Raw genomic sequence first — 24,177 nt, forward strand, 5'->3', positions numbered from 1 at the left:
AGGTGGCAAGGGTTTGGCTTTGGGTTTGTGGTTCTAGCAGGGGTTGTAACTGTCCTCCAGACTGTTGATGAGCACTTGCTTCATATCATTTGCCTAGAGACTGATCACAGTATTTCTTTCAATTTTGGAAACTGAACTCTAATAATGATAGATGAAACCTTGAATAGTGTCTAAAGTAAGACTTTTCCTTCTATTTGTAGAAACTATAGTTCTTGTATAGTTATTTTTATTCAGACCAACAGTATACCTGCATATTTGTTTGAATGCCTGGATTTAGTACTCTCATCTGGCTTATGGGGAGCCATTGATGGGCATTGAGCAACTGAAACTCAGAATGTGAGATAAATTCCATTGTCAAAGACAGTCTCTTCAAGACCTTCTAAATAGGCAATCTTAAACCTGTCACATCTGTACTTACCTGTTTGACTTTATATTAAATACTTCAGACCACTTTGGAAGGAATATTGACACTGTTAAAACAAATTCCATAGATTTACTACCATGGGCTATTTGACTGCTTCCCCCAGGTGTAAAGAGAACATTTTTATGCATGTGCTGACAACCTTAACCTTGTTTTGCCAGTTTCACATTTTCTGCATCCATCCTTGGCTACTACTGTACACAGCGGCTTGAAATTTTTTTTTTCATTATTTTCACATGAAAATTCTGCAGGAATTCTAATGCTTTGAGAATGACAGGGATAATTTGCATAAAGCAATAGCTTGTGGTAGGTGTTCCCCTGATCTGAGCTTTAGTAGAGAAGCATCTCAATTCAAGTGATGGAAATCCAGTTATAGGTTGGTGACAATGGGGGTTCTCAGATAAATCTGCACTTAGTGCCATTCAGCAAATTTAGAGCTGTGCTCAACTGTTTCCAGCTTCATGAAAAAATGGTGTTTGGCTACAAGTCACTTGTTAGTATTTCAGTTGGAATTATATCACTTTTTTTGCTAAAACTTTGATTTTTGCCATGTAATATTGTCTATCTCTGTTTACACTTCAATGGAGTTGTTATCAGTGACTTCCAAAATGTGTGACAGATGGCTCCTGTATAACTAGACTATTTTTAGAGGAAACTAAAATGGTGTTTTATTCTGGACTGCTAACAGAAGAAAAAAATTAATTCATCTATCTTGTAATTCGTTAAAATAGGGGCATGCCAGGGATAAAACTAGGACCAATTTAGAATTGTTGCAGAATATGTTAATATTATTACTCTGCTGAAGAGCTAAAAATTGGAAGAGCCTATTAAAACCAGTATTTGAGATTTCCACCCTACCCCTTTTGGTTTCCAGGCACCATATTATGTCGGTGGAGGTGGTGTTGGTCCTTTTCCTGTGTCTTCTAGAGGACGCTATGAACACTATCATGCTATTTTTGACCAGATGCAACAGCAAAAGGAAAACATTAGAGTAGCTGAAGAGAGGGAAGCCAAGTTGAGGGCGAAACTACAAGGCCGAGGAGTTGTTGAAAGGTATGGCTATCTTGCGTTAGAAGTTACACGTGTTCTGCTTTAGGTCAAAGTAATGAAAGTTGCTGTACGTGTTTATCTACAGAGGAATTCCACCTGGAACACGTCCAGGAGTTCCTAAGGGACCTGCAGGTCATCACCATTTACCTGATGTTGGTGCAGTTAGGAAAAAAGTGAAAAGATTGAAGGAGGTGTCTAAACAAGCCAGTGCAAACAGGTTGGACTGTGATAATCCATGAATCTGTCCCTACATGTTAGATTTTTTGTTCTGTGTCTGGTTTCATTTAGTAGTTGGGCATGTCTCAAAATCACTTCTATCCATTGGTATTGTGCTGTCTGTTTGTGTGTTAGTCCCTCACAGACCACAATTCTTTTAGAGCCAATGGAGACCTTGGCTTCTCCAATAACACAAAAAATAGTTTACTAAGCAAATGTACCTAAAGTAGTTTTCAGACAAAATTCTTGGCTTAATGTGGTTGCAGGTAACAACATAAGCCTTCTCCTTTGCTTTGTTCATCGTTCCACTTTTTGTGTTACCTGACAAGATGCTTCCTTCTCCCATCATATTACTCTTACTGCCTTCTCTGCACCTACGTGTTTGACTCTGTAGTATTGGAAGGTGTCTAGAATGATCCCAGAATTGCTGGCTCCTGTTTATTGATCGGTGGAAAATTTCTAGGAGCTTTCTTCATTGAGATGTGAATGCCAAGTGCTATAATGATGTGCAACTTCTAATTTGGTATTCAAATAGTGAATTAGAAGATCTAATTCTAGTTACTGTAAACGGGGTTTTTTTATATGTAAAAGGTTGTAAACAAGTACTGATTTTGTTTTTATGTTTTCACTGTTTCAAATAGCTTCTTCAAAACTTCTTTGCTCTCTTCGCAGTTGTGACTAGTAAATGGGAAAATACCATTTTTCTCGAAGTTTAGTACTGTGAACATTACCAACTGACTTTCCTAGAGGGACAAATTTTCTCTCTCATTATTTAAACTTCTTCAGAGCTATTGATCTGTTCCATGGAGGAAGAAATAAATGGAGTTAATGTGAGGAAAAGGAAGTGGCCAAAGAAACCATTTGTTCTTGTAAACTAAATTAATTCAATTTTATGTTCTAATAGAATATGTATTTGCAATTATAGATTTTTTATTATTTTAAAATTTGCAGCGATAACATACATCATGCTTAACACTGATACTACAATTCTGAAAGCTCTGAAGTACATTTTATATTCTTCATGGTGTGTTGGGCTGTTGTGAGATAATTAAAGTTCTTCCTGGTACAACCCAGTACTGGAAGGTATCTTTTTTCCAGCTGTATTTTAATGTATTTCCTCCTCTATTTATTCTCAGTGCTTCTCAGAAAGTGCACAATCCCCAAATCTTGCCTAGATTAGGAAACAGTTTGACTCGTACATTTGAAAATATTAGATACTTGTCTACATCTGGATAAACTGTTTTAAATGTATTAAAATTGAGAGAAACTATAGCAGAGTGCTGCAAATTATAAATAACATGGAGATCGGGAAGAGAAACCTATTCACTATTTCTCAAGTATGTTAACTCAGAAGCACTCAATGAAAGCACTGTGCGGAAGTTTCAAAATAGGTAGAGATTGGGGTTTTTTCTGTTTATAAACTGGATTACTATTAGTCTTAAATTGAGGTGCTGTTTCTTAGCATCTTAGTGTTAAGAATTTGTATTTTACCTAGAAGCAATTTTATTATAATATAGCCAGTGTAGCAGTATTTCGGTCCTGTACTTCATTCCTTCAGCTGGAGGCAAAATAAGCATGCATAATGTTTCATTAAAAGAAGGAATTTAAATAACAAGGACTTTGTTAAAGGTAGTCAGTTTAGAGCATATATTGAAGAAGCTGAGAAATCTTCAAGTTGAAGTCTTTCTGATTGTACTACCACTAATGTAAAGCTAAATATATTCAGCATCAACAATCTTTAAAAATTGTCTCAGGCAGAAGTGCAGGCCAGAAGAAATCTAGTTGAAATGTTCTAGCAAAATGAATCACTCAGCTTTAGAGTAAGAAAAAACATTTTCATTAAATGTTCGTAAAATGTTGAAACAAAATGTTCCTGTGAATTTGGTTTGAGACAAATAGGGCTGTCTTGGTTTGGGTTTTTTTGGAAAGCACCTCTCCTCCAACACTGCAATGTTCATGATGTGTGACAAACTTCAGCTGCATGGCAGGGGTTTGCACAGATTTCATTATCCACCAGTTGAGCTCTTATGTAATTAAAAGGTAGAGTAAAAATCTTGTAGTGAGTCAAATATATGTATACAAAGATTAGCGTTTGTTTCTTTACCAGTAACACCTGTGGATTGTCTTTCCTTTTCAGAGTGTTTGTTTTATTGTATCAAAGTGGTTTTATCTCTGTCTTCCTTTCAATGAATTGTAGCATATGGAAAAATTTTCATTTCCTTATTGCTTTGGAGGGGCAAAAAATTAAAATGCAAGGATATTAATTAGCGTGCTAATTATTTATAAATTACTAGAGCTTACTGTATTGCAAAATGATTCTTTCTTTAACTGCTATCAGCATATTCCAGTTTCTTCCTGTTGCTGAACCCCCAGTGCTCCTCAGTTAAAGGAGGCTTGGAAAGGCCTCATCATTCTACCATTTGTAGAATATCTTACACCATTTCTCAGTGTTTCAGGTTTTTTTAATACAAAACTTTTCTGAGTCTACTTCTAACAAATTTTTCAGAATCTGGTTCCTCTATGATCTTATAAATTGACAGTTGCAGGATGCTCAGTTATGGTAACCTAAATGTAGCCTTCTTGTCTTCCCAAGCTGGTCCTTGGCCTGGGATGAAACTTGTCAAAAAACAATCATCTTGTTATGGCTGATTCTAGGGTAGGAAAATTCCTTCACAGACCCTTTGAAAGCAAAAAAAATCTCCTAAGATTCCCTAAAAGGAATTGCCAGAACACTCTGAGAATAGTAGCACTGTACTAATTCCCTAAGTGGTAGAAGCTTTTAGTGCAAATGTAGGACAGTCTTGAAAGGCTGATTGGCTCATGTGATGAGTTCTTGCTCATCTCTGAAGGGAAATCTTGAAGGAGTCTTCTTTTTCACGAATTATAACAGTAATGAAACAAGCTGAGACATTCTCAGAAACAATCATACCAAGATTGTGTTTTGACACTCATTTTTGTTTTGATGACAAGGATCTGGAAGGACAACAATACAGTGTATTGGATTTATTTTTTTAATAGTTCTTTTCAATTACTGAGCCTATTTTCCTCCATTTTGTGGATGTCTGACTTGTATTTTGGCTGATGAAAGGCATTTTTTGAAGATGCCTTACTCATATAAAGTTACTTTTTTTTTCCCGTGTGTTTTATTTTGAATAAGTGGGGGGGGGAGGGCAGTGGAGGTGGTGGTGTTTAGAGTGTCATATTTCAGAGACTTTCATCTTGCTGTGTTGAAATTACTCAGGCAAAAAGGATGGATAGCTGCAGATAGAGCAAAGCAAGTTGAAGAATTCTGGCAACGAAAGAGAGAAGCCATGGAAAACAAAGCTCGAGCTCAGGGACACATGGTATGAAATCTGGTGTTCCTGTGTGTATTACTGTTTCGGCATGCTTTTTGAGTCTTTGAAGTAGCATCTTAAGTGAAATGCTGACTAAATTTCCTTAAGTGTTAAAAAAGAGAGAATGGGATATAAGTTTTCTGCATTTTGTCACTAATTTTAATAAAACGTAACAGAATTGTGCAGTACATTTCTCATTACATTAAACTTATTAACATAGGAAATTATCTTTGTTTGCATGTGTCTAACTTGCTATTGTGAATTTTAGAACATTCATCTACATTTTTTTCTGTTTATACTTTTGAGTCTTGGTTAAAATCACACGCTGTGTTAAACAGTAACTTGAACCTAGAACGAGGTTTCATTAAACTGATACAGCTAATTATCACACATAATAGTGTGTTCTAGGAAAACACAGTCTGCTTGTTGAAAAGGTATTACAAAGTCATCTGTATTTGCCAATGTTGACCTTTATAAAACCTTTACTCTTTGGAAATTAAGTAGAAGATAGTGTCATAAAATGTTCTTTATGCTTATGGTTCTAAAGTCAATATGCTTTTAGGAAGTTTGTTTAAAACATATTAGAAATGACTATGTGTTTTGATAACATGGACGGTTTTACTGTTCGAGTGCTTCTCTGCACTATTCACATGCAGTTGAGTGACAATATCTTTGTCAGCTGCTGCAATTAAACTGACTGTGCTGGAGTAGGAGTGAGATGAGACCAGCTGCAGATCTATAGAAGCATCTCCTGAGTTATACCTGATAGATTATGATTTACAGCCAGGTCTTAATGTCAGGGATTATTTCACTTACAGTAAGCAATTCTTAGGTACTTTGATTCACTGCTTTGATGGTGAAGTATCCTTAGATTAGTATATATGTTTTAAAATACGAGTCTTCCTCTCTAGAACTATGATTCTGTTTTTTAAAACCTTCAAGACCAGTAAATAATTTTGAAAAAAATGAGCAATTCTTGTTAAGATTGCCTTTTCTTGGAAAAGTCATTAGTAGTACCTGTCCATTTTGTTCTTGACTTTGTTGGCATTGATATCAATGTATGAGATCAGTTAATTCAAGATACCCAACTATTCAAGTTAATGTTTCTCAGTTCTCTCTAGTATGTTCAATGAGCCTATATGTTTTGTTCTTAGATGGCTCCCACAATAAAACAGGGAGGTTACTGAACAGCTAAAAAAGTAACTTCCAGATGTTTCAAACTTACAGCTTGAAGCCAGGGTATGAAATCCATTACTGGATTTGCCATTGAAAGTGGAACTTATCAGCAGCTTCCTTCTATTTGTGCAGGACAATAATTTGACTAGCTGGCAGTTGTTCTCATATTGGGATGGGACTGTTGTTTGGACAATGTTGATCTGAAAGGAGAAATCATCAGCTAATAGTCAGCCTTTTTTCTGATGACTGGCACTCATTTACCCAGCTTCTATTAAATATAATTGCTGTCAGTTTTAATTTTCAACTCACAGTCTAAATTTGACTCAGTAGTTGAGTCAATGATACTTTCAGACATCTGTTTTTTAAGACAGCTGCTGACCTAATTTGCTACTTCATTGTAGCTGCGTGGCATTGCAGAACATGAGTCCTGGTCTTTGAAAATTTCAATGTAGGCAGATGAGAAAAATTAACAATCTACAAGAAAGAAAATCAGTTCTCAAAAATCTAGCTTCCAGTTTCTTTCTTAAGAGCAGTTATATAAATTGCCATCAGTGATGGAAATGCCTAAAATAACTTCAATGCTAGAACAAAGAACAATGAGATTCCTTCAGTAGTGCCAGTAAGCTTTTGTAAAGCTCAGGAATGCGTATTAAAATGTTAAAAATAAAAACAAGTATTTTCTGAAAAGATGGATATGGAAAATATTCCTTTCCATTTTATATGGCTTAATGGTGAAGCTGAAACCAGCATTCATGGAGCCCTCATGAATGTATAGGAACTACTCTTCCACAAAATGGTTCCTTTAATTTGTTCTCTGATCCCCTCATCACTAAACCAAAGAAGTGCAGTAATGTGCTACTTCCTTGAGCTATTAATTTTTCTCAATCTGAGAGATTATTTAACCAGAATATTTGGATTCAACTTCACTGGAGTATTTACTTACTGATGGCTGTCTACACGCAAGCATGCAAAAGCTAAAGCCCCTGCCATTTTATAAGGCAGAAGGTCTATCACATGTATGTATGCTTGCTGTCTTTATTGTATGTTGCACTAACAAATCAAGGAATTTTTAACCTTCAGCAAAGGTTTGTGGTATATCATTAGTAAATTAATTCATGTATTTTTTATTTTAATCCAAGCAGAAAACATGGAGTTAAATGATTCTTGTACTGTTCTGTACAGAACTTTTTTAATGGTTGAAATCCTTTTGGTGACAGGTCACAGAGGACATCACATGAACCAGGTGTATACACTGCATGTGTATAAGACATTTAGCACAGCTTGTTAGGTGTAATGCATATATTTAAATGCTTTATTAGATTTTTGAGTCATCATTGTTAAAAAACCTTGATCTAAGAACATAAAAAGATTCCACTTTTTATTTTAGGCTTGTCTCAGCAATGGCAGAAATCCCAACCCTGTGCCACCATTTTTATATAATCCAGATGCAGAAAACTCATGCCCATCACAATTTACGTTTTCTAATATAAAATGGGAAAAATCAGAATTGAGGGAAGAAGGCAACTATATTCTTAGAGCTCTTATCTCTCTCTTTGGCTACTCAGGATTTTTAGTTATTGCTGTCATATGTTTTATGTAAGTGAAAAAGGCTTACTGGTTAACTTCAGAACATCTGCAGATCTTTGATGGATTTGGTTTCTTATAAGTGAACACTTATTGGATAAAGCAGATAATTTTTCTGCCCAAGCCACCTTAAATTTGATACCATTAAATGGCAAACAGGGTACACTGCAAAACGTGGCAGATACCTATGGAGGCAGGTCCATTTCTGCAAGAGGAAGGAAATCCAGAAACAAGGAGGAAGAGGTATGCTTGCCGCATGTTTGCCACTTTGCTCATCACAAAAATTACACTATTTTGCCCTTGACTGTGCCCAGTTTCCCTGCATGGTTCCATCTGTGTAACAAAATTAAAGGACTTAAATTCTAAATTTCTAGGAAATAATTTACTGTTAATGTATGAAAGTTTGGGTGTGTTTAATTGTTTTGGTTTTTAAAATAATCAAAATTATAGTTCTGTACATCAGTCTGTCTCAAAGAGGTTCTTGAATTTGATACATATAGGTATCACTATATCCTAATGCTGTTGTGATAAATACAGCCTTTCTGAGCTTTCAGCAGTATAAACTGTAGTTATAATTAATACTGGGAAATGTACATTCCTATTTTCTTTCTTTTCATTACATGAGAATTTTTCTGGAGGTTAGTAAATGCTAGTAAAGTGATAACAATAGTTTTGGGGAGTGGTTCACCCATCTTATTTTTTTGTGGAATCTGATATATTTTAAGTTAACCATACTGGAGAGAGTTTCCATAGAGCTGAAACTTGTTTCATTTCTTTGCCTTAGGAATATTTGGCAAGATTGAGACAGATCCGGCTACAAAACTTTAATGAACGTCAACAGATTAGAGCAAAACTTCGTGGAGATAAGGTTGGTTGAAAAAGAATCTTAAATATTTATCAAAGTTGATTGTGGGGTGTATTTTTTTATCCCTGGTGAAAGACTTTTGTTCTAGGCAGTTTTATATAGAGACATATATTTTAGACAGCATATAATTGTGAAAAAAACCTGGAATTCTAGAGCGTCAAACCTTTCTTGTGTACCTCACCTGCAGAACATGCAGCAGTGATACAGGTGAGAGCCCAACATTGTTAGGCCACTTTTCCAGCAACAAGAGGCACATTATTTTTTTCCTGACCTATCAAGGTTTCATATTTTTTAAAACCAATCCTCCCTGAAAAACCAAACAAATAAACAAAAACCGCACCAAATCTCAGAGATGAAGCTCTGTCCAAGCAGACATTGCATTTAGGCAAGGAGTTACTTAGTGAAACTGACCCATGTTAGTCATACAGTCAATTAAAAAGTTCTGAGTAGGCACTCATATCACTCAGCTTTCAAATACATGAACTGACGATAATTCCCTGAAGACTTTTACTTTGCAGAATGAAGCTGCCAGTTCTGATGGGCAAGACTCCAGTGAGGAAGCAGAACTGAAACGCAAAAAGATAGAAACACAGAAGGTAAGTGTGGAGTGGGAGGAGATGGAGGTTACTGTTGTCAAAGACGTTTTATATCTCATGAATTTTCTTACATTTCGTTTTGCTATCGTTTGTTCATGTATCCACTACAAGGGGTGGGGGGGTTTAACTGTATTGAGGAAACAACTCTGTTCAACTGCTTTATCTTGGTGATTTTAAAACACACCGAGACATCGTGTAGTCCATCCTTGCAAGTCAAGGATTTTCCCTATTCTGGCCTTTGAGATTTATCTCTAGGGTAGCTGTAGTCCTAATGGCAAATGGTATAACTAAAATAGCATTTTGAGACTGAAAGGGTAAGGAAGATGTACCATAGATCACAGCTTTATTTTACTTAAAGAATAAAGGAAGGCAAAACTCCTTACATAGGCTGACATGGGCTACATGTGGATTGGAATGTGAGCTATATAACCCTGTGATGAATCATACTTAAAACAGATGCATTTCACAGAAATCATGTGTTTTATTAGAACTTTGTTCCATGTGGTGGTTTTATATTAATAACTGTTTCTATAGTACTGTACATGGCAGATACTGCTCTTACCTATTCTATGATTTTTTTCCCCCATCATCTGCAAAGTACAATGTAAAAACAAGCTAACCTTACGCCTAACCTGAAAACTAGAGGTGAAACTGCAAGTGAAGCTTTTTCTGTTTGAGTGAGTTGGTGAAATTTAAACTGAATTTTTAATATTTTTTGATTAATGCATTTGGCTTCAAAGCTAATTTTAAGTAGAGATTCTAATTTTACATTACTTTGTTGAAGATTACTATGTACACTAAAATTACAACCATGCAAATCAAGAACTGTAATTAAATTTTGAGGAGTTGCCATTATTTCAGCATAGAAGATCAGTTATTGTACTTGTGTGGTGATTTTGTCAGTGGAGTCCTCCTTTCACAGTCTGTACAGTAGTGAGAGAAAGGGAAATGAGTAATCCAAGAATACTCCTCCTTAAAATGTTCTATTAAATAGGTTGCTGATGATTTGAAGTTGGTCCTTTTTTTGGTTGTTTACTGTAGGCCCAAGCAAATGCTCGTGCTGCAGTTCTGAAGGAACAGTTGGAGCGAAAGAGAAAGGAAGCATACGAAAGAGAGAAAAGAGCCTGGGAAGAACATGTAAGAAAGTAAATCTGTTACATGCAGTCAAAGTATGTAGGGCCCTATCTTAGTATAACTAAAATCCTATACTGTGATTTTTCAAGACAAGTAGTTCTGAAATTGAAGAGAGTGTCTTGTGTCAGTCAGAATTCCCTAATTAGAAGCCTAATCTTAGATATGCTTGCAGGAAGACTTCAGAATATCAAATCTAAAAATCATTAGGATCACCCCAACTATATTATTAGTGGTCTGTTAATGACCAAAATGTATTTTATCTTCTTTTACTTTTGTGTGCTATGGAACAACCAGTCCAACTAGTAATAATATAGAAAAAGCAGGATGTGAAGCTGACAAACCGATGTGCAGTGGGCAGTTGTCTTTTGTATGAATGTGTGGCATTGTTGTCCTTTTATAAGGATTACATGAGCCTAATTGATAATACTGTGTTTAATATGCAAAGTCTTGAAGTTAATTTTTGATTTAAATTTTTTTAATTGAATCTATACAGCTGATTGCAAAAGGGGTAAAGAATCCTAATGTGCCTTTTCATGTGGAAGCTACAGAACATAGTCCTATGAATGAACTACAAGAGCCTGGAGCAGCTCTTCCTAAGCCACAACTTCCAGTGAAGCCTGGTGTACCTGTCATCTCAATGACTTCTGCTTTGAAGGAAGTGGGTGTGGTAGGTACTTTTGCTTAGAGGCTAAAGTGTCATAAATACTGATTGGAAAGAGAATGTTTAGAAAAAATGTATAGGTTAGGTAGAAAAAAATTGTTAAGGTCATTTGTTGCTTCTAATTAGGGAAAAGAAATTAAAAAAAAAAAAAAAGAAAAAAATGTAAAAAGAAACCAAAGCTTGGAAGCTGTTGAAACACATCTGTGTGCTGAAACTGAAACTCATGTTTTGAACAAAATGGCTTATGATGAACCCCAGGCTGCAGTTTCCATTTTGATCAGGGCAGTCATGTTTAGTGGAAGACATTAACTTCCAGAATTTTCATCAGCCTCTTGAAGAGAGGAGTTAATGAGTTGGTTACTTGGTGGAAGTGAGCAAATAAATTTTGAATGATAGGACTACATTATATTAATGATTGATTGTTTTCAGTGAGCTTGAGTGTGCTAAATATTACAGAGAGGACAAAGCATAAGATTCTCGAATCTATTAGTGCCGTCTCTTCTTATCTAAAAGAGCCTCCTGATTTCTATTTTCCACACTCTCGGTCCTGATATTGTAAATACTTACATGTTTACCTCAATTGCTTTATGTTACAACTGTGAAACAGAGCAGATGAGTGTAACCTTGTACAGTTTAAATTTTTAACATGATCTTTGTTAGTTTGAATGCTAGCTTTTGTATTTTTACCTAAACTGCTTCTAGTTTTCAGTGTACTGTAGTACTTCATACTGTATTCAACCCTGAAAGCTATGAGTATGGGAATATAATGAAACTTATACTGAAGAGTATATATAAAATGTAATACATTGAAAGATATCAGTTGATAGCTGGAAAAATAAATCATGTTTGGACAAATACTTAAGTCATTAGCATATTTTTTCCACGTGGACAGTTTGTCTCACAGTAACGCAGGACAGTGACTATAATAGACTGAAAAATAGCACACAGAGCAATTGGAGATGGAGAATACGAGCCTTGTACTCTGATTATAAATTCTACATTTTTGCCTTCAATAGGTAGTTTGCTTATTTACATATTACTTGTCTCTTTTCCCTTCTGTTTTTCTTCACAGATTATCCTTGACTCTGTGCTTGCCACTTTTTTGGTTCTCTTCTAGAATTACTCATTTGTAGCATAGAAATTTGGTGGCATCTTGCTGTAGAGGCCATATCTGGCTTTATCTCTACATGTTTCATGCTCTGAAATCTCATTTGTCTGTCCAAATGGAGTGATTCATTTGCTTATCACTTTCAGATAGTGAATGGTTCAAAGATGGAAGGTGCCCTTGAAATTCTGTCTTTGGGACAGAATAAAACTGAATAATCAAGCATTCTGTTTCAGTCTACCTGCAGTTGTCATTGGAAAGGTTTTAGATTGTGTCTATTACTATTCTCAAGATAATTTTTTTTCTGACGTGTTCTTCTACTTTCTATTTCATGCTTCTTGGACTTAAAGGATGAACATGTAACTGCTGTCCAGGAATCTGAGGAGGAAATAAAAAAGCCAGATTTTGCAATACAAGTATGTCAAATTATATACAGTTTCATTTAGGCATCCTTTTAAGAAAGGCACTATTTTAAGTGGCATATGTTGGTCCTTCTTTCAGAATAAGAGAGACATTCTGAGGAGATTAAATCAAAACCTTAAGGCTCAAGAAGATGAGAAAGGAAAACAGGAGTGTAAAAATATCTCTGAATCAGCTGGATCTGAAGATCATAAGGAACAACAGGGTGACCAGCCACCTCTGGGAGATCGCAAAAAATGGGAACCTGGGGCATCTGAGTTGGTCGTTCCTCTAGCTGAGTTATCAATGGAAGATTCTCTCTCTGGAACAGAGTGTAAGTACTTTTTATGTTTGTCACCATGGTATTAGTAAATCAGTTTGCCATGCGTAGTGTTTGTTTTTATAAAGCAAGTATTCTTTATTGTTATTATCTTGTTATCAGTTGTGTGTCATTCGCTTCTAAAAAGCAGATGGTTATGTATTCCCTTAAATAAGGGATAAGGCACGGGCTGAGTAGTTAAATGGCCTGTAGGAGATTGAGTAAATAATTTCATCATTTCAACAACAGTTACCTAAGTAAATGCATGGTTACTTTCTTTGTAGGTGTCTTTTAAATAGGCACTAATTTAATGAAAAGAATAAAAAGCATTTAAAATATATGAAAGTTTCTTACTTAGCTTGAAAATCCTGTTATCAGTAGGAAAAAAAAAGGTTTTTTCTCAGTTTTTATCTGTTACTTCTATTGAGCCCTTCTTAGCTTTTTCCTTTCTTAAATCAAGACTGTCATTCCAAATTTTCTATTTGCCTTCTCTGGGCTTTTGGTTGGAACCCGTTTTTCCTGGTTTCAGTATGTCTTACTAAAAGTCTGTTTCACATTTTAGAAATAAATAATCATTGAGAATGTGACAGTTGCACCTTTGCCTAGTAGTTTTATAGGGCTAGAATGTTAGAAGATAAGAAACTTCCTTTGCTCTGTTTTTCTTTGTTGCTTTATATCCTGTTTTCTTTGGAGAGAGAAATAACAGAAATAAATGTCAAAGGATAGCAAGACAAGAGACTTTCTAGTTTACCATTTCAGGTAAAGTTCAAGACCATTCCATGCCACAGTTAAACATTTCTCATACTGCTTTCTTTTGGAGTGCGTGAACTTCTGAAAAGAGCTGCTGCTGCTATTAAGCTGCATATGTCAACTGATATTGAATAACTCCTGTTAGTGATTGGAATTGGCAGAAGAAAAACTCTAGATGAGCACAGTCTTTAGGCTGTCTGATTTGGGGTGAGGTGACATGAGTTCTGGCTTTGTAGCCTTTGTAGGTTTTAGTTTTGTGGAGGTTGTGTTTGATTTTTTCATTATATAAAAAATGAATAAAAATTTCTAATTCAGAAAAGTTTTTATGTTTGTGTCCTAACAGGTCAAACTCTGGGGGAAGTAATTAAGTTAGATATTGGTGAACCTCACAGGAAAGTCTGGGGAAAAAGTCCCACTGATTCAGTTCTGAGGATCCTAGGAGAAGCAGAGCTGCAGCTGCAAACTGACATACTTGAGGAACAAGATGAAATAAATGGTAAGCACAGCGGGTAATTATCTGCACTGTAAGTGCAGTGACAGTTTATCTACTGAGAAAAATTTTGAAGTAATAGAAGCATATTCTTATATTCTCTCTTGTTTTCTACTTCTGGGTGTTGCCTCAGTTCTGAATGTAAGCACAAGCTAATACTAGAGGACACCAAAATATTTAAAACTCAGTGAAGTGGTAAGAAATTGACCAGGATGTACTGAAAGGAAAGGATCTTCATTTTGCTGAAAAGTCTTAAACTTTGCTTTTTAATAGAAAAACAATCCTACTTTTTGAAAGGATATCATCATCTGAATATTGTATTAGATGTGTCCTGCAACCTTGTTGTCAGCATGTGACTTATCATATCAATCAATTTTTTTTTTTTCTGGTCAACTCGTGCCCTTTGTCCTTTCTAAGGACGAAAGGACTTATGTTTATTCCAAATATAAACTTGTACTAAGGATAATGTAACATATGAAATTAAAATTTTGATATTTCTGGCTTTCTTCTTTATAATAGTTGTACTAAAAGCATGCAAACTTTTTTTTCCCCCCTGTTTTCCTTTAAAGAAACAAAAATTCCCAACTTACATTATTAGCCACACTGGAGTTTGTTATCCAAACATGGCGAAGCACTGTTTAAATAATAGAATCATTTTCTGTTAGGTACTGCAGAACTTCTTGAAGGAGATCATCAGTCTTCATCGGAGGAGAAGGAAGAGAAGGCTTTTTCTCCTGTTGGAGCTCAGTCTTCAGCACCAGATGGTGTTACAAAGCCTGTCGTGACTGTACCAGAAGAATCTCAAAGAACTGGACCCACCCTCGTGCAGAGCAAACCTGTTATGCTGGATGGTAACTCATTTCATCAATAATTCTAATTACAATCTGTTTATTGAATGCAATAAGGGGAGGAATGATCCTGTATACTTTCATATCTTCCCATAAGTAATGGGCAGTTTTTTATTAACACATTTTAGGTAGGGCCTGGTGCTTTCTATGCCTGTATTGTAACTGATTCAGTAATGTATTTGGTAAATTTCCAGAAACATTTTTTGTCTGCTTATAGAAAACTTCTGAGTACAAATAGAATTCTTAAGTGCTTCAAATTTTTTATTGTTAATTTGGTGGGGTTTTGGTCTGCTTCTCCCCATCAATTGTGCTGTAATCTTTTCCCCTATATGATACCAGCATCCTTTTGATCTCTGGGGGCATGTTACTGAGGTTTTTAGAAGACACAGTTCATTGGAGCCTTAAGATACTCTTCTGGTATCAGAAAAGAACCAAAACGTTTAGCTCTGGGATTACAAAACTTCTGCTGTTTCTGAAAAACACAGAAAATTATTATAGCTGAAGGATTTAAGTGTAATCTTAAAATGTATACTCCCCCATCTTTTTGCTTGGTTGGGATTAATTTTTAATATGGTAAATAATTATTAATTTTAGAGCCTGATGATTTGGAAGCAGAGATGTTGGAAGAATTGGAAGATAAAATGCGCCAGAGTAAGGAGAATAAGGAGTTTCCTATCACTGTTAATGAAGTGTGGGTAAAAGAGAAAGAGGATACGTAAGTACTCTCTTCTGACCTCTCTCTCCATTTCAAAAAACTGAGCTTTATCTGAGGGTTTTTTTTGGACATGTCAGTTAAAATGTTACACTAAGCTAAAGCTTCATTGCTTGCTGCTGTGTTAGTTTTACTGCACTTGGTGACTTCAGTAGACTAATGACCATTTTTTGCATGGTGTTTTCCCCTTGATGTGATGTGTTATAATAGGGCACAACATGATGGAATGAATGAGGCAGCTTCGGAGAAAGTAGTGCTGGACAAGGTGCAATCACAAAAGGAAGCTTCAGCAGGTCAGTGCAAGTCTCGTGTTCCATGGCTTGGCAGTACGGGGTGCTTGAGCCATCCCTTCTCATTTCATTAACCCCAAAAGAGTGAGGTTTTGTTTGCTTCTTCAGTTCTTACTTCTAAAAAGGAATTTTCTGATGGATTAGGAAGACAAATTGGGGGTATTATGTTTGCCACTTTGGAAGAAAACATGTTACATCAAAGCTACACTGTGTATAGATGAACAGGACAGTGGCCCATACCGACACTTGAAAGTGGATGTCAATTTTCTGAATGTTACAGCTTTTTCAATTGACTATTTAAGATGTTATGAGATCTGATGATTTACTTAATAGAAGTGTTGCTTTGTTAATACATATCTCAAATTAATATTGAGCTGCAGCTCAATGTTTTAAACAGTTCCTAATGACAATCTTTTATCTTTATTGTATAGAAGAATTGCTTATTCTTGGAGGTCTGGGAAGTAGCTTCAGAAACTGGCAATACTATCAAGTATCATTGGTGATACTCTTGCATCAAATTATGGGTGCCTTAAGCAAAGTGGATGGGTTTTTTTCCCCCTGTTTGGGCAAATTATATTGAGATAACTTTGAAGAAATATATAAGGTAATAAGCAACAGGTGAAAATGGATGACATAATATCAGTCAAGGATTGGATAATGAGAAAACAGAAGGCATGAGAACAGAACAGGCTATAGCTGAAGGTTGTATATTCTCCAAAAGTTAAAATGGGAAAATGTCACATTATAATGGTATTTACTAAAATAATCAAAAATATTTTAAGACTTTTAAAGTGCTATCTACTTTTCCCTCTAATTGCATAACAGAAATTAGTTTTATTCACATTAGTTACCGTTTCCTTAAGTGTCTTGGGGTTTTAATCTAGTTAGATTTGTAACAAGCTTTGTTTTACCACATCAGAAACTTGTTCCAGTGACTCTCAGCAAGCTGAACCCTTATTCCAGAGGGTAATACAGCCCACAGCTGTACCAACAGCCTCACCAGTTCTGTCAGCTCAGTCTTCACAGGAAGAGTCTTTTGTACCTCGTTCACGTTCCATATCACCAAAAAATAAAGGCAAAAGCTCATTGTTGATTGGACTTTCTACAGGACTTTTTGATGCAAACGACCCAAAGGCAAGTTTAAAAAGCTAAAAAGAAATACTTTTTTTTTTTCTATAGTATTATTCTTACTTTCTTATTGAAGTTGAATGAGGCCAGAACAGATGGCACAACTCTTTCAGGAGGTGTTTGCATCTGTCTAGCCATGTCTTCCCTGTAGTTTGACTGCACTGTGCTCATGGTATCAGCAAGTCTCATGCAGCAGTGAAAGTCTCTGGTTTCACCATTCAGCATTCTGTGTTCCAGGTGTTTGTGAAGGCATTCCGCCCTTTCTCTGAGACATAACTGAGGGAGTTTATGAAGACATTTCTAATTTGCCGTACCTGCTTTCTCCCTTTTGTGCATTCTTTTTAGAATTGTTACTACCTTGCCATCATAAACATAATCACTGAACAGGGCAGCAAAGCTATCTTGTCATTTCTGCCAACCAAGTGATTTTTTTTCCTGTAGGATTTAACCTACCATAATAGCTTCTTGTTGTGAAGCAGAAAGCCTGAAGAACAGTGAATGGAAGTAACTGGTTTCTTAAAGACATTTCCTGACCAGCTACATAGGGTTGAGTTGCAGCTCACACTCTGAAATGAGCATAGGGTGGTGGAACGTGGTTTTGATACAGATTTAAAATATGTTAAGAAGTGTTATGAAACTAGTAGATGAAACAGACTCTTTATAATCCAGGCAAGTATTGCATGTAATTCCAAGTGGAAAGTGCATGAAAGAGCCACTGCTTTTTGGAGAAACAACAGTGCCAAGGTCTCTGGAAACAGGCATGCTTGCATTGCATTTAGTTGTTATGTAGAAAAGGATTTCCTAGGTGGTGCAATGCTACATAAGAAAGAATGTTTCTTCCTTTGACTCCCAGTCTTTTTTTGTGAGTGCATGAAGTTGCACTATTGATGAATAATTGAATATTGAGTAGTGGCTATTGGTTGATGCATAGCTAGGAAGCATAATAATCAAGGATAGTGCTGTTTGCATCTGTGATAAAAAATTCACAGATCCATATATTCACAGAAATGGATTTTTTGCTCTCATTTTCATTTCTCAAGGGTTAGTCTATTATCAACTCACCTAGTTTATGAAGCTGTTAATCTGGGAGTTGTACAATGATTACAGAAAATGTAACTTGTGAGTAGGGAGAAGATGAACATTCTTTGCACCTTATCTGATTGAGAAAGTAGTGGCTATGCTTTATGATGGAGTTCTCTGGTGCACCTGTATGAAGTGCTTCAGTATGTCACTTATTACTACATATTTGGCGTGTGTTTTGGCCAGAATTGTTTGACACAGCTTCATTAACACAGACTGGAGGGGCAGAGAGCTTGGAGAAATGCAGCAGGTGTGTTGTTACTGCTGCAGCAGACTTGATGACAGAGAGCAACGCATTCCCTTTCCTCATTTGGTTGCAGCAAGAGGATATTCAGTACTTCTGGGCAATGTAACTTTCTGGAATTTCCCAAATACACTTCTGCTGCAGCTCTCACCCAGAAACTATGGAAACCTTTAGCAGGGAGCAGGGTAGACAGAGTTCATGTCCTGTGTGTAGGCTAACAGAAGTAAGCTAATAGGAACAGAAGCATTTTTCAAAATACTTGGGAACTTTCAAATACAGGGTAAGGTCAGTTTTCTAATTGTTCCTTCACTTTCATAGTAGAGGTTGAAATGGACCTTGAAATTGTTCCTTTGATGGCAATGCTATGAAACTGCATTGAAATACACCATAAACAAAAGTTACTGTTTTCAGTGACCAACCTACAAAAATAATAAAGTGTCATTTTAAAACTTACTCCTTTGTCAGCTATTTAAAATGGTCTTAACGAGAAGTGATTGACACAAATACATTGTAAAAAATTGTATATATATTATTTATCTGCTTTAGGGTTCCTTTAGTTAGCTGTCAAGGTGGTGAACAAATCAGCACAAAACCAGGAGCTGTATGTCACTTGATGTTCTTAGCTTTTCAGTCACTGTAACCCGTAGAAGCAGGAGGAATGCTTTCCTTTTAACTGAGAGGTAAAAGTCAATATGTCAAATTTTCAACAATTAGAGTATCTGTGCTGGACACATTGTTATTTTTAAATTTACCTTCAAATGAAAAAGAACAAAAAAAGGAATGTCATTCTAAAGTATTCTGTAAACTCAAACTGTCTTTAATATTGTTACCAAGCAGGCTTTCTATTGCCTTTGTAGATGTTGAGAACATGTTCACTCCCAGATCTTTACAAATTGTACAGAACTTTAGTTGATGTTCCCAGTGTAGCAGATGTGCAGCATCAGCATAATCTTGAAACAGATGATACGGAAGATGAGCAAGCCAAAGAAGGACCCTCTGATTCTGAGGATATGTGAGTGTATCAAGTTTATCAAGTATTTTAAGAGCCATCTTGGATCAAGAATGTTTTTGGTTAGATACTGTTATACACACTATACCAGCATGGGGTTTTAACCCAGATTTTTAAAATTTTGTATTGAATCATCATTTACTTTAAGTCTTTTTCCAGAGAATTGAGAAGCCAGTGGGGTATACTGTATACAATAGCTGTCTGAATTTCCTTCCCAAAATCCATCCAAGGTGCTATTCTGTCTGGCGTCTGCAACTTGCATTTTGCTCAAGCAACTCAGAGTTGATTGCTATTGGTCTTCTAGAAATAAAGATTTCTTGAATATTTCCTTTCTTTCTATGTTCTGGGAATATTGCTGATTTATCTCCTCTACTGTTGTATTAGAATGTTCTTCAAGTCCCCCAAATTCTTTCAGGGGCTTCAAAATCTGACCCTGGAATTGACTATTCCCCACAGCTTGGATAGTCTGGTGTATCTATTCTGATTAGATCTAGATGTCTTTTTTGCTCCAGACACATTTTCATCTGGATTGAAAATGTTGTACTTGCCAGGGTTCTATAATAGTGCACAATTACAAGGATTTTGAAATTATCTTACTAATACAGTTGAATTGAGGACTTACTATCTTTTCATGAGACTGTTGGGTATCTGTTTATTCCCTGTGGTTGCATGATACAATGGTATCGATGCTGTAGTCATGTTGGACTGAAGTCACAAATAGCTGGGGGAGGGGGGCTGGAGGGTGGAGGCTGTCTCTTGGGCTTTTTTTTTCCTCCTGCTAGATTGGCTTTTCAGTTTGCTGCTTAACAAAAGAAATGAACTCTTGCTAGAGGGTTTGTCTTGTAAAGTATTAATTATATAAACTTTGTATCACATTCCTTTAGTATGTTTGGAGAGACAGATACAGATTTGCAGGATCTCCGGGATTCAATGGAACAGTTGCTTAGGGAGCAGCCTAGTGAGGAACTGAGTGAAGAAGAGGAGTCTACTTTAAAGGCTAATGCCGTGGAATGCATAACAAATGGTACTGAGCTGGATGAAGCAGATGAAAATAACCCCAGCAGTGAAAGTGCTCTTAATGAAGAATGGCAGTCAGGTATAATTTCTGTTACACCTGTTTCATAAGTTATTTATTTATGTTAAAAATTCAAACACAGAATAATGTTTTAGCTTTGTTAACTTGTAATGAAGTAAAGCTCTAATTAATAGTTTGTATACGTAAGTGTAAAAAAAATCAGATAATAGTCAGACTTTCTGAATGTTAAGGTCAACATCTAAGCAGCATTCCATGTTGCAAATTAAAGCTTGACTGTTTGTTGGGCAGTGATGGTAAATGCCATTTTCTCTAAGTTATCTAAAACTTGGCTTCAAGGAAGATCAAAGACAGAGTGCATTGTATGTCTTGAATAATTCATGGCTTTAGGTGTGAAAAAGAAATAGCAATTGACATGGCTGGAGTATCTGGGATCCAGCTTAAATTACAGTTAAGTAATTTAACAGGCAGTCAGAAGGAACATGAAATTATTCACCTTGTCCTTAGCCAAAATTAGGCATTAAAGCAGTCAGAATAAAAATGAGACAGATAAATTAATTACCGCTTTCAGCATTTTGCATTAGATATGCACAACGTCCTGAAGTCTCAGTTCTGTTTTTTAAATTCTGTGGAAATAGAAGTATTTTGCTGTAAAATTAAGTGCATTTAGAAATATAGTTATAAAAAGTTGTAGAGGATCAGTAACTCATCTGAAACATAGCTTTTGTGTAATTTTTATTGAAGACAATTTTCAACAACTTCAACATCTGTGAATATACCTGTAAGATATTATCTGTATAATACATTCCAAGAATTATTTTAAGGTAAAATAAACTTAGTTAATGTCTTTAATTTTGTGACAGTGCTGATGTTATATGCTGGTTACATGCAACACTGTCTGCTTCTGTGATTCTGCTGTTATTGCAAGTGCTAGTGTTTAATACCAGTGTCCTACCTTCTAGATATTCCATAAGAATTGCAGGTTTCATTTTTGGGGCAGGGAGGAAGGCAGGCCAGCCTTCAAAAGGGTAACAGATAGAACTTGAGACAAAATCTGCTCAAGACCTAGACATTAGATAGAGGATTAGAAATAACCTAATGGGTTTCTAACCTACATACAACTTTTCTTTTTATTTTAATGGTAATTTCTTATTGATTTGACTGTTGATGCTTGAATGAAGGATGTGATTTGGTCAGGACTAGACCTTACACTAGTCATATATAAGAATTGTAAGTAGTAGAGTTCTAATACTAACTCACGAAGTCTGTGATCTACCAGGTAATACTATTTAAAGGTTTGATAGTGTATGCTCTGAAATGTAAGAAGTTGTATGTTTTTCCCTGGTAGACAAGTTCTCTCTGAATTTCAATGCTTATTTAAGATAGTATTTTTTCTTGCATTTTATAATGGGATTTTACATAGGGATTCTGTCTTGTATTTTTTAAAACATCCTTTTTTTGTTAGATTTACCTAATGTTTTACTGTTACAAACCTATTTTTAAGGTTTTTGTAAGGTTCTGTAATTTTGCCTATAAGCAAAATTATCTTGATTTCTCTCCCGTATCATATTGCACCACTCAGCATACTTAATTTTCTACACAACAGACATGCCCTTATAAAAGAATGAGGAACTCTGTAGCTAAATTAATACTGGGGTTTTTTTAGACTTGCTCCATGGAACAAGATGCATCTCAGGGCAGAAAGTAATGGATGGGTAACATACGTGTCCTTATTTTTTTGCTAGAAGACAGCTGCTTCATTAACGAGCTCCTTTCCCTTGCGTGGGACAGCCGCCAAACCCTTCATGAATTTCACCTCAGAAATCTATAGAGTGGTGGTATGAAACTTGACCTACTTTGCTAACTAAAATTCTGCTCTAAGACCATACTTTGTATCCCTTCAGGCTGAATACCCTTATGGCTAATTGTCAGAGTGGGGATTTAGAGGGGATAGCTGGACACTTCCCATTTGGGATTTTTTTGAAGAAAGAGACTATTCCTATTTTCTTGCACATTGTCAGAACATCTGCCAACATCATCCAGTGCTCCTGAGCTTATCTGTTTGGTTGCATTTAAAGGTTATCTATTTTAGAGACTTAGAAACAACATTAAGAATGTAGGAAAACTGAAGGGGTTTTACTGTTGTTTTGTTTCTTTCTAGATAATAGTGATGGAGAGATTGCCAGTGAATGTGAAGAATGTGATAGTATCTTCAGCCATTTAGAAGAGTTGAGATATAACCTGGAGCAGGAAATAGGCTTTGATAAATTAATTGAAGTTTATGAGAAAATAAAGGTTTGTGGAATAAGCTCAAGTGGAAATATTTTAAGAAACAAGTACCTAGGACTGTTTTCTTTGCCAGTTAACTAATTGCTTTGTGTGACTGGAGTAAAAGGTTTTTTTCTATAGTCTTTTATTCCGTTTTGGCACACTAAAATATTAACAGAGAAAATGCCCTGACGGTGGATTAAAGAGAAGAACTTTGGTCTTAACCAAGAATTGCATTTAATAAATTTGAACTATTTAATTTTATACCCATTTTAATTTTGGCAACATGGTTTGTTCTTTCCCCCCAGGTTACACTTGAAGATGAGGATGAAAATATTGATATTTGTTCAACCGTCATTCAGACTGTTCTTGGAAATGAACACAAACACCTGTATGCCAAAATACTTCACCTGGTAATGGCAGATGGAGCTTACCAAGAAGGTAATCTTCATGTATCCTGGCAGTTGCGGCTCATCTTATGTTCTTTCTTGGTCCTATACAATATAGGTTCTAATACACTTCTAAAACATCGTAGTATCACAGAATATAGAACATATCTGTGCTTTGATTGGTTAAATTAATTAAAATTTTCCACAAAGGGTATTTTTATTCCTGCAGCAAAATGTGGCAGACTTTGCTGACCACTCTGATTTAACAGAATGTACATGTACAGTCAACTGTAACAATAATTGGCTTACAAAAGGTACAGTGTAATTATTTAATTTCTGTACAACAGTTACACAGAAGGGGGAAGTGGAAATCCAGAACAAAACTTTCAGAATCAAAACAAATTGTATCCTAAGAATTAATGAACTTTTAGCTAAAGTAGTATTATGCTTTCTGTAATATTACTTTTAATATGTTGCACCTTCGCTCCTTTTCTGAAAATTTCATGGAGCTCTTTATCCTATAATTAGCATTTTTCAGAAGACTTTGATGTGTATGTACCATCCATCTTAGTTGGTGACTCAGTAATACATGAAGAAAATTTATTTTGCTCTGGAGCCCTGCCCAGCTTAGCACAGGTTATGAGGCAGATGGATGGTTCCTCAGTCTTTCAGAGTCACTCTTACGAAAAACCACACAGACCACCATCAGTGAGGGAATGGGTTTGGTTTTTTCTGTTTCTCTCATGTCAAAAATTTAGCTGCAGTTATCTATTTTTAGATTTCTAATGATGAAATTCTTCACTGGAGAGGGGGAAAAAAGAAAGCTAAAATTTTAATTAGTTTTATAGAAATCAGAAGCATCATATATCGGCTTTAGAAGTGTGTGTAATGATCATCATTTAATGTATTTCAATTTTGAAAAAAATATTCAAATGCATGTTAACCAACACATGCTTTGTGCGTATTTTAAATTCTTTTACAAATGTGTTGCAATAGCATTATAAGGTCAAGTAAGTGTACGGCTTTCTATGACACTTATATGCAAATACTTGAGGGAGGAAGTCTTAAGCCTAGT

At 35.7% G+C, this 24,177-nt stretch overlaps 1 protein-coding gene across 11 annotated transcripts in view; it reads left to right on the forward strand.

Annotated features, from left to right (window-relative positions):
- NEK1 (NIMA related kinase 1) overlaps positions 1-24,177 on the forward strand; it is a 51,713-nt gene that overhangs the window by 18,938 nt on the left and 8,598 nt on the right. For 3 of the 11 annotated variants that reach the window (XR_001864114.1, XM_017740628.1, XM_017740627.1), the window contains 19 exons: positions 1,296-1,474; positions 1,557-1,688; positions 4,929-5,031; positions 7,942-8,025; positions 8,567-8,650; positions 9,151-9,243; positions 10,285-10,380; positions 10,871-11,044; positions 12,494-12,559; positions 12,645-12,876; positions 13,955-14,107; positions 14,767-14,952; positions 15,544-15,664; positions 15,872-15,954; positions 16,871-17,085; positions 19,261-19,415; positions 20,297-20,508; positions 22,607-22,740; positions 23,022-23,154. Coding sequence is in view for 10 of the 11 variants with exons in the window: in XM_017740628.1 (XP_017596117.1) it covers positions 1,296-1,474; positions 1,557-1,688; positions 4,929-5,031; positions 7,942-8,025; positions 8,567-8,650; positions 9,151-9,243; positions 10,285-10,380; positions 10,871-11,044; positions 12,494-12,559; positions 12,645-12,876; positions 13,955-14,107; positions 14,767-14,952; positions 15,544-15,664; positions 15,872-15,954; positions 16,871-17,085; positions 19,261-19,415; positions 20,297-20,508; positions 22,607-22,740; positions 23,022-23,154 (2,635 nt within the window). In the remaining variant the exon portion in view is untranslated. The remainder of the gene's footprint in view (positions 1-1,295; positions 1,475-1,556; positions 1,689-4,928; positions 5,032-7,941; positions 8,026-8,566; positions 8,651-9,150; positions 9,244-10,284; positions 10,381-10,870; positions 11,045-12,493; positions 12,560-12,644; positions 12,877-13,954; positions 14,108-14,766; positions 14,953-15,543; positions 15,665-15,871; positions 15,955-16,870; positions 17,086-19,260; positions 19,416-20,296; positions 20,509-22,606; positions 22,741-23,021; positions 23,155-24,177) is intronic. The other 8 variants (XM_017740634.1, XM_017740635.1, XM_017740626.1 and 5 more) reach the window with 7 other exon arrangements.

The sequence above is a fragment of the Corvus brachyrhynchos genome, unplaced genomic scaffold (genome assembly GCF_000691975.1).
Source record: "Corvus brachyrhynchos isolate BGI_N302 unplaced genomic scaffold, ASM69197v1 scaffold178, whole genome shotgun sequence".
NCBI classification, from domain to species: domain Eukaryota; kingdom Metazoa; phylum Chordata; class Aves; order Passeriformes; family Corvidae; genus Corvus; species Corvus brachyrhynchos.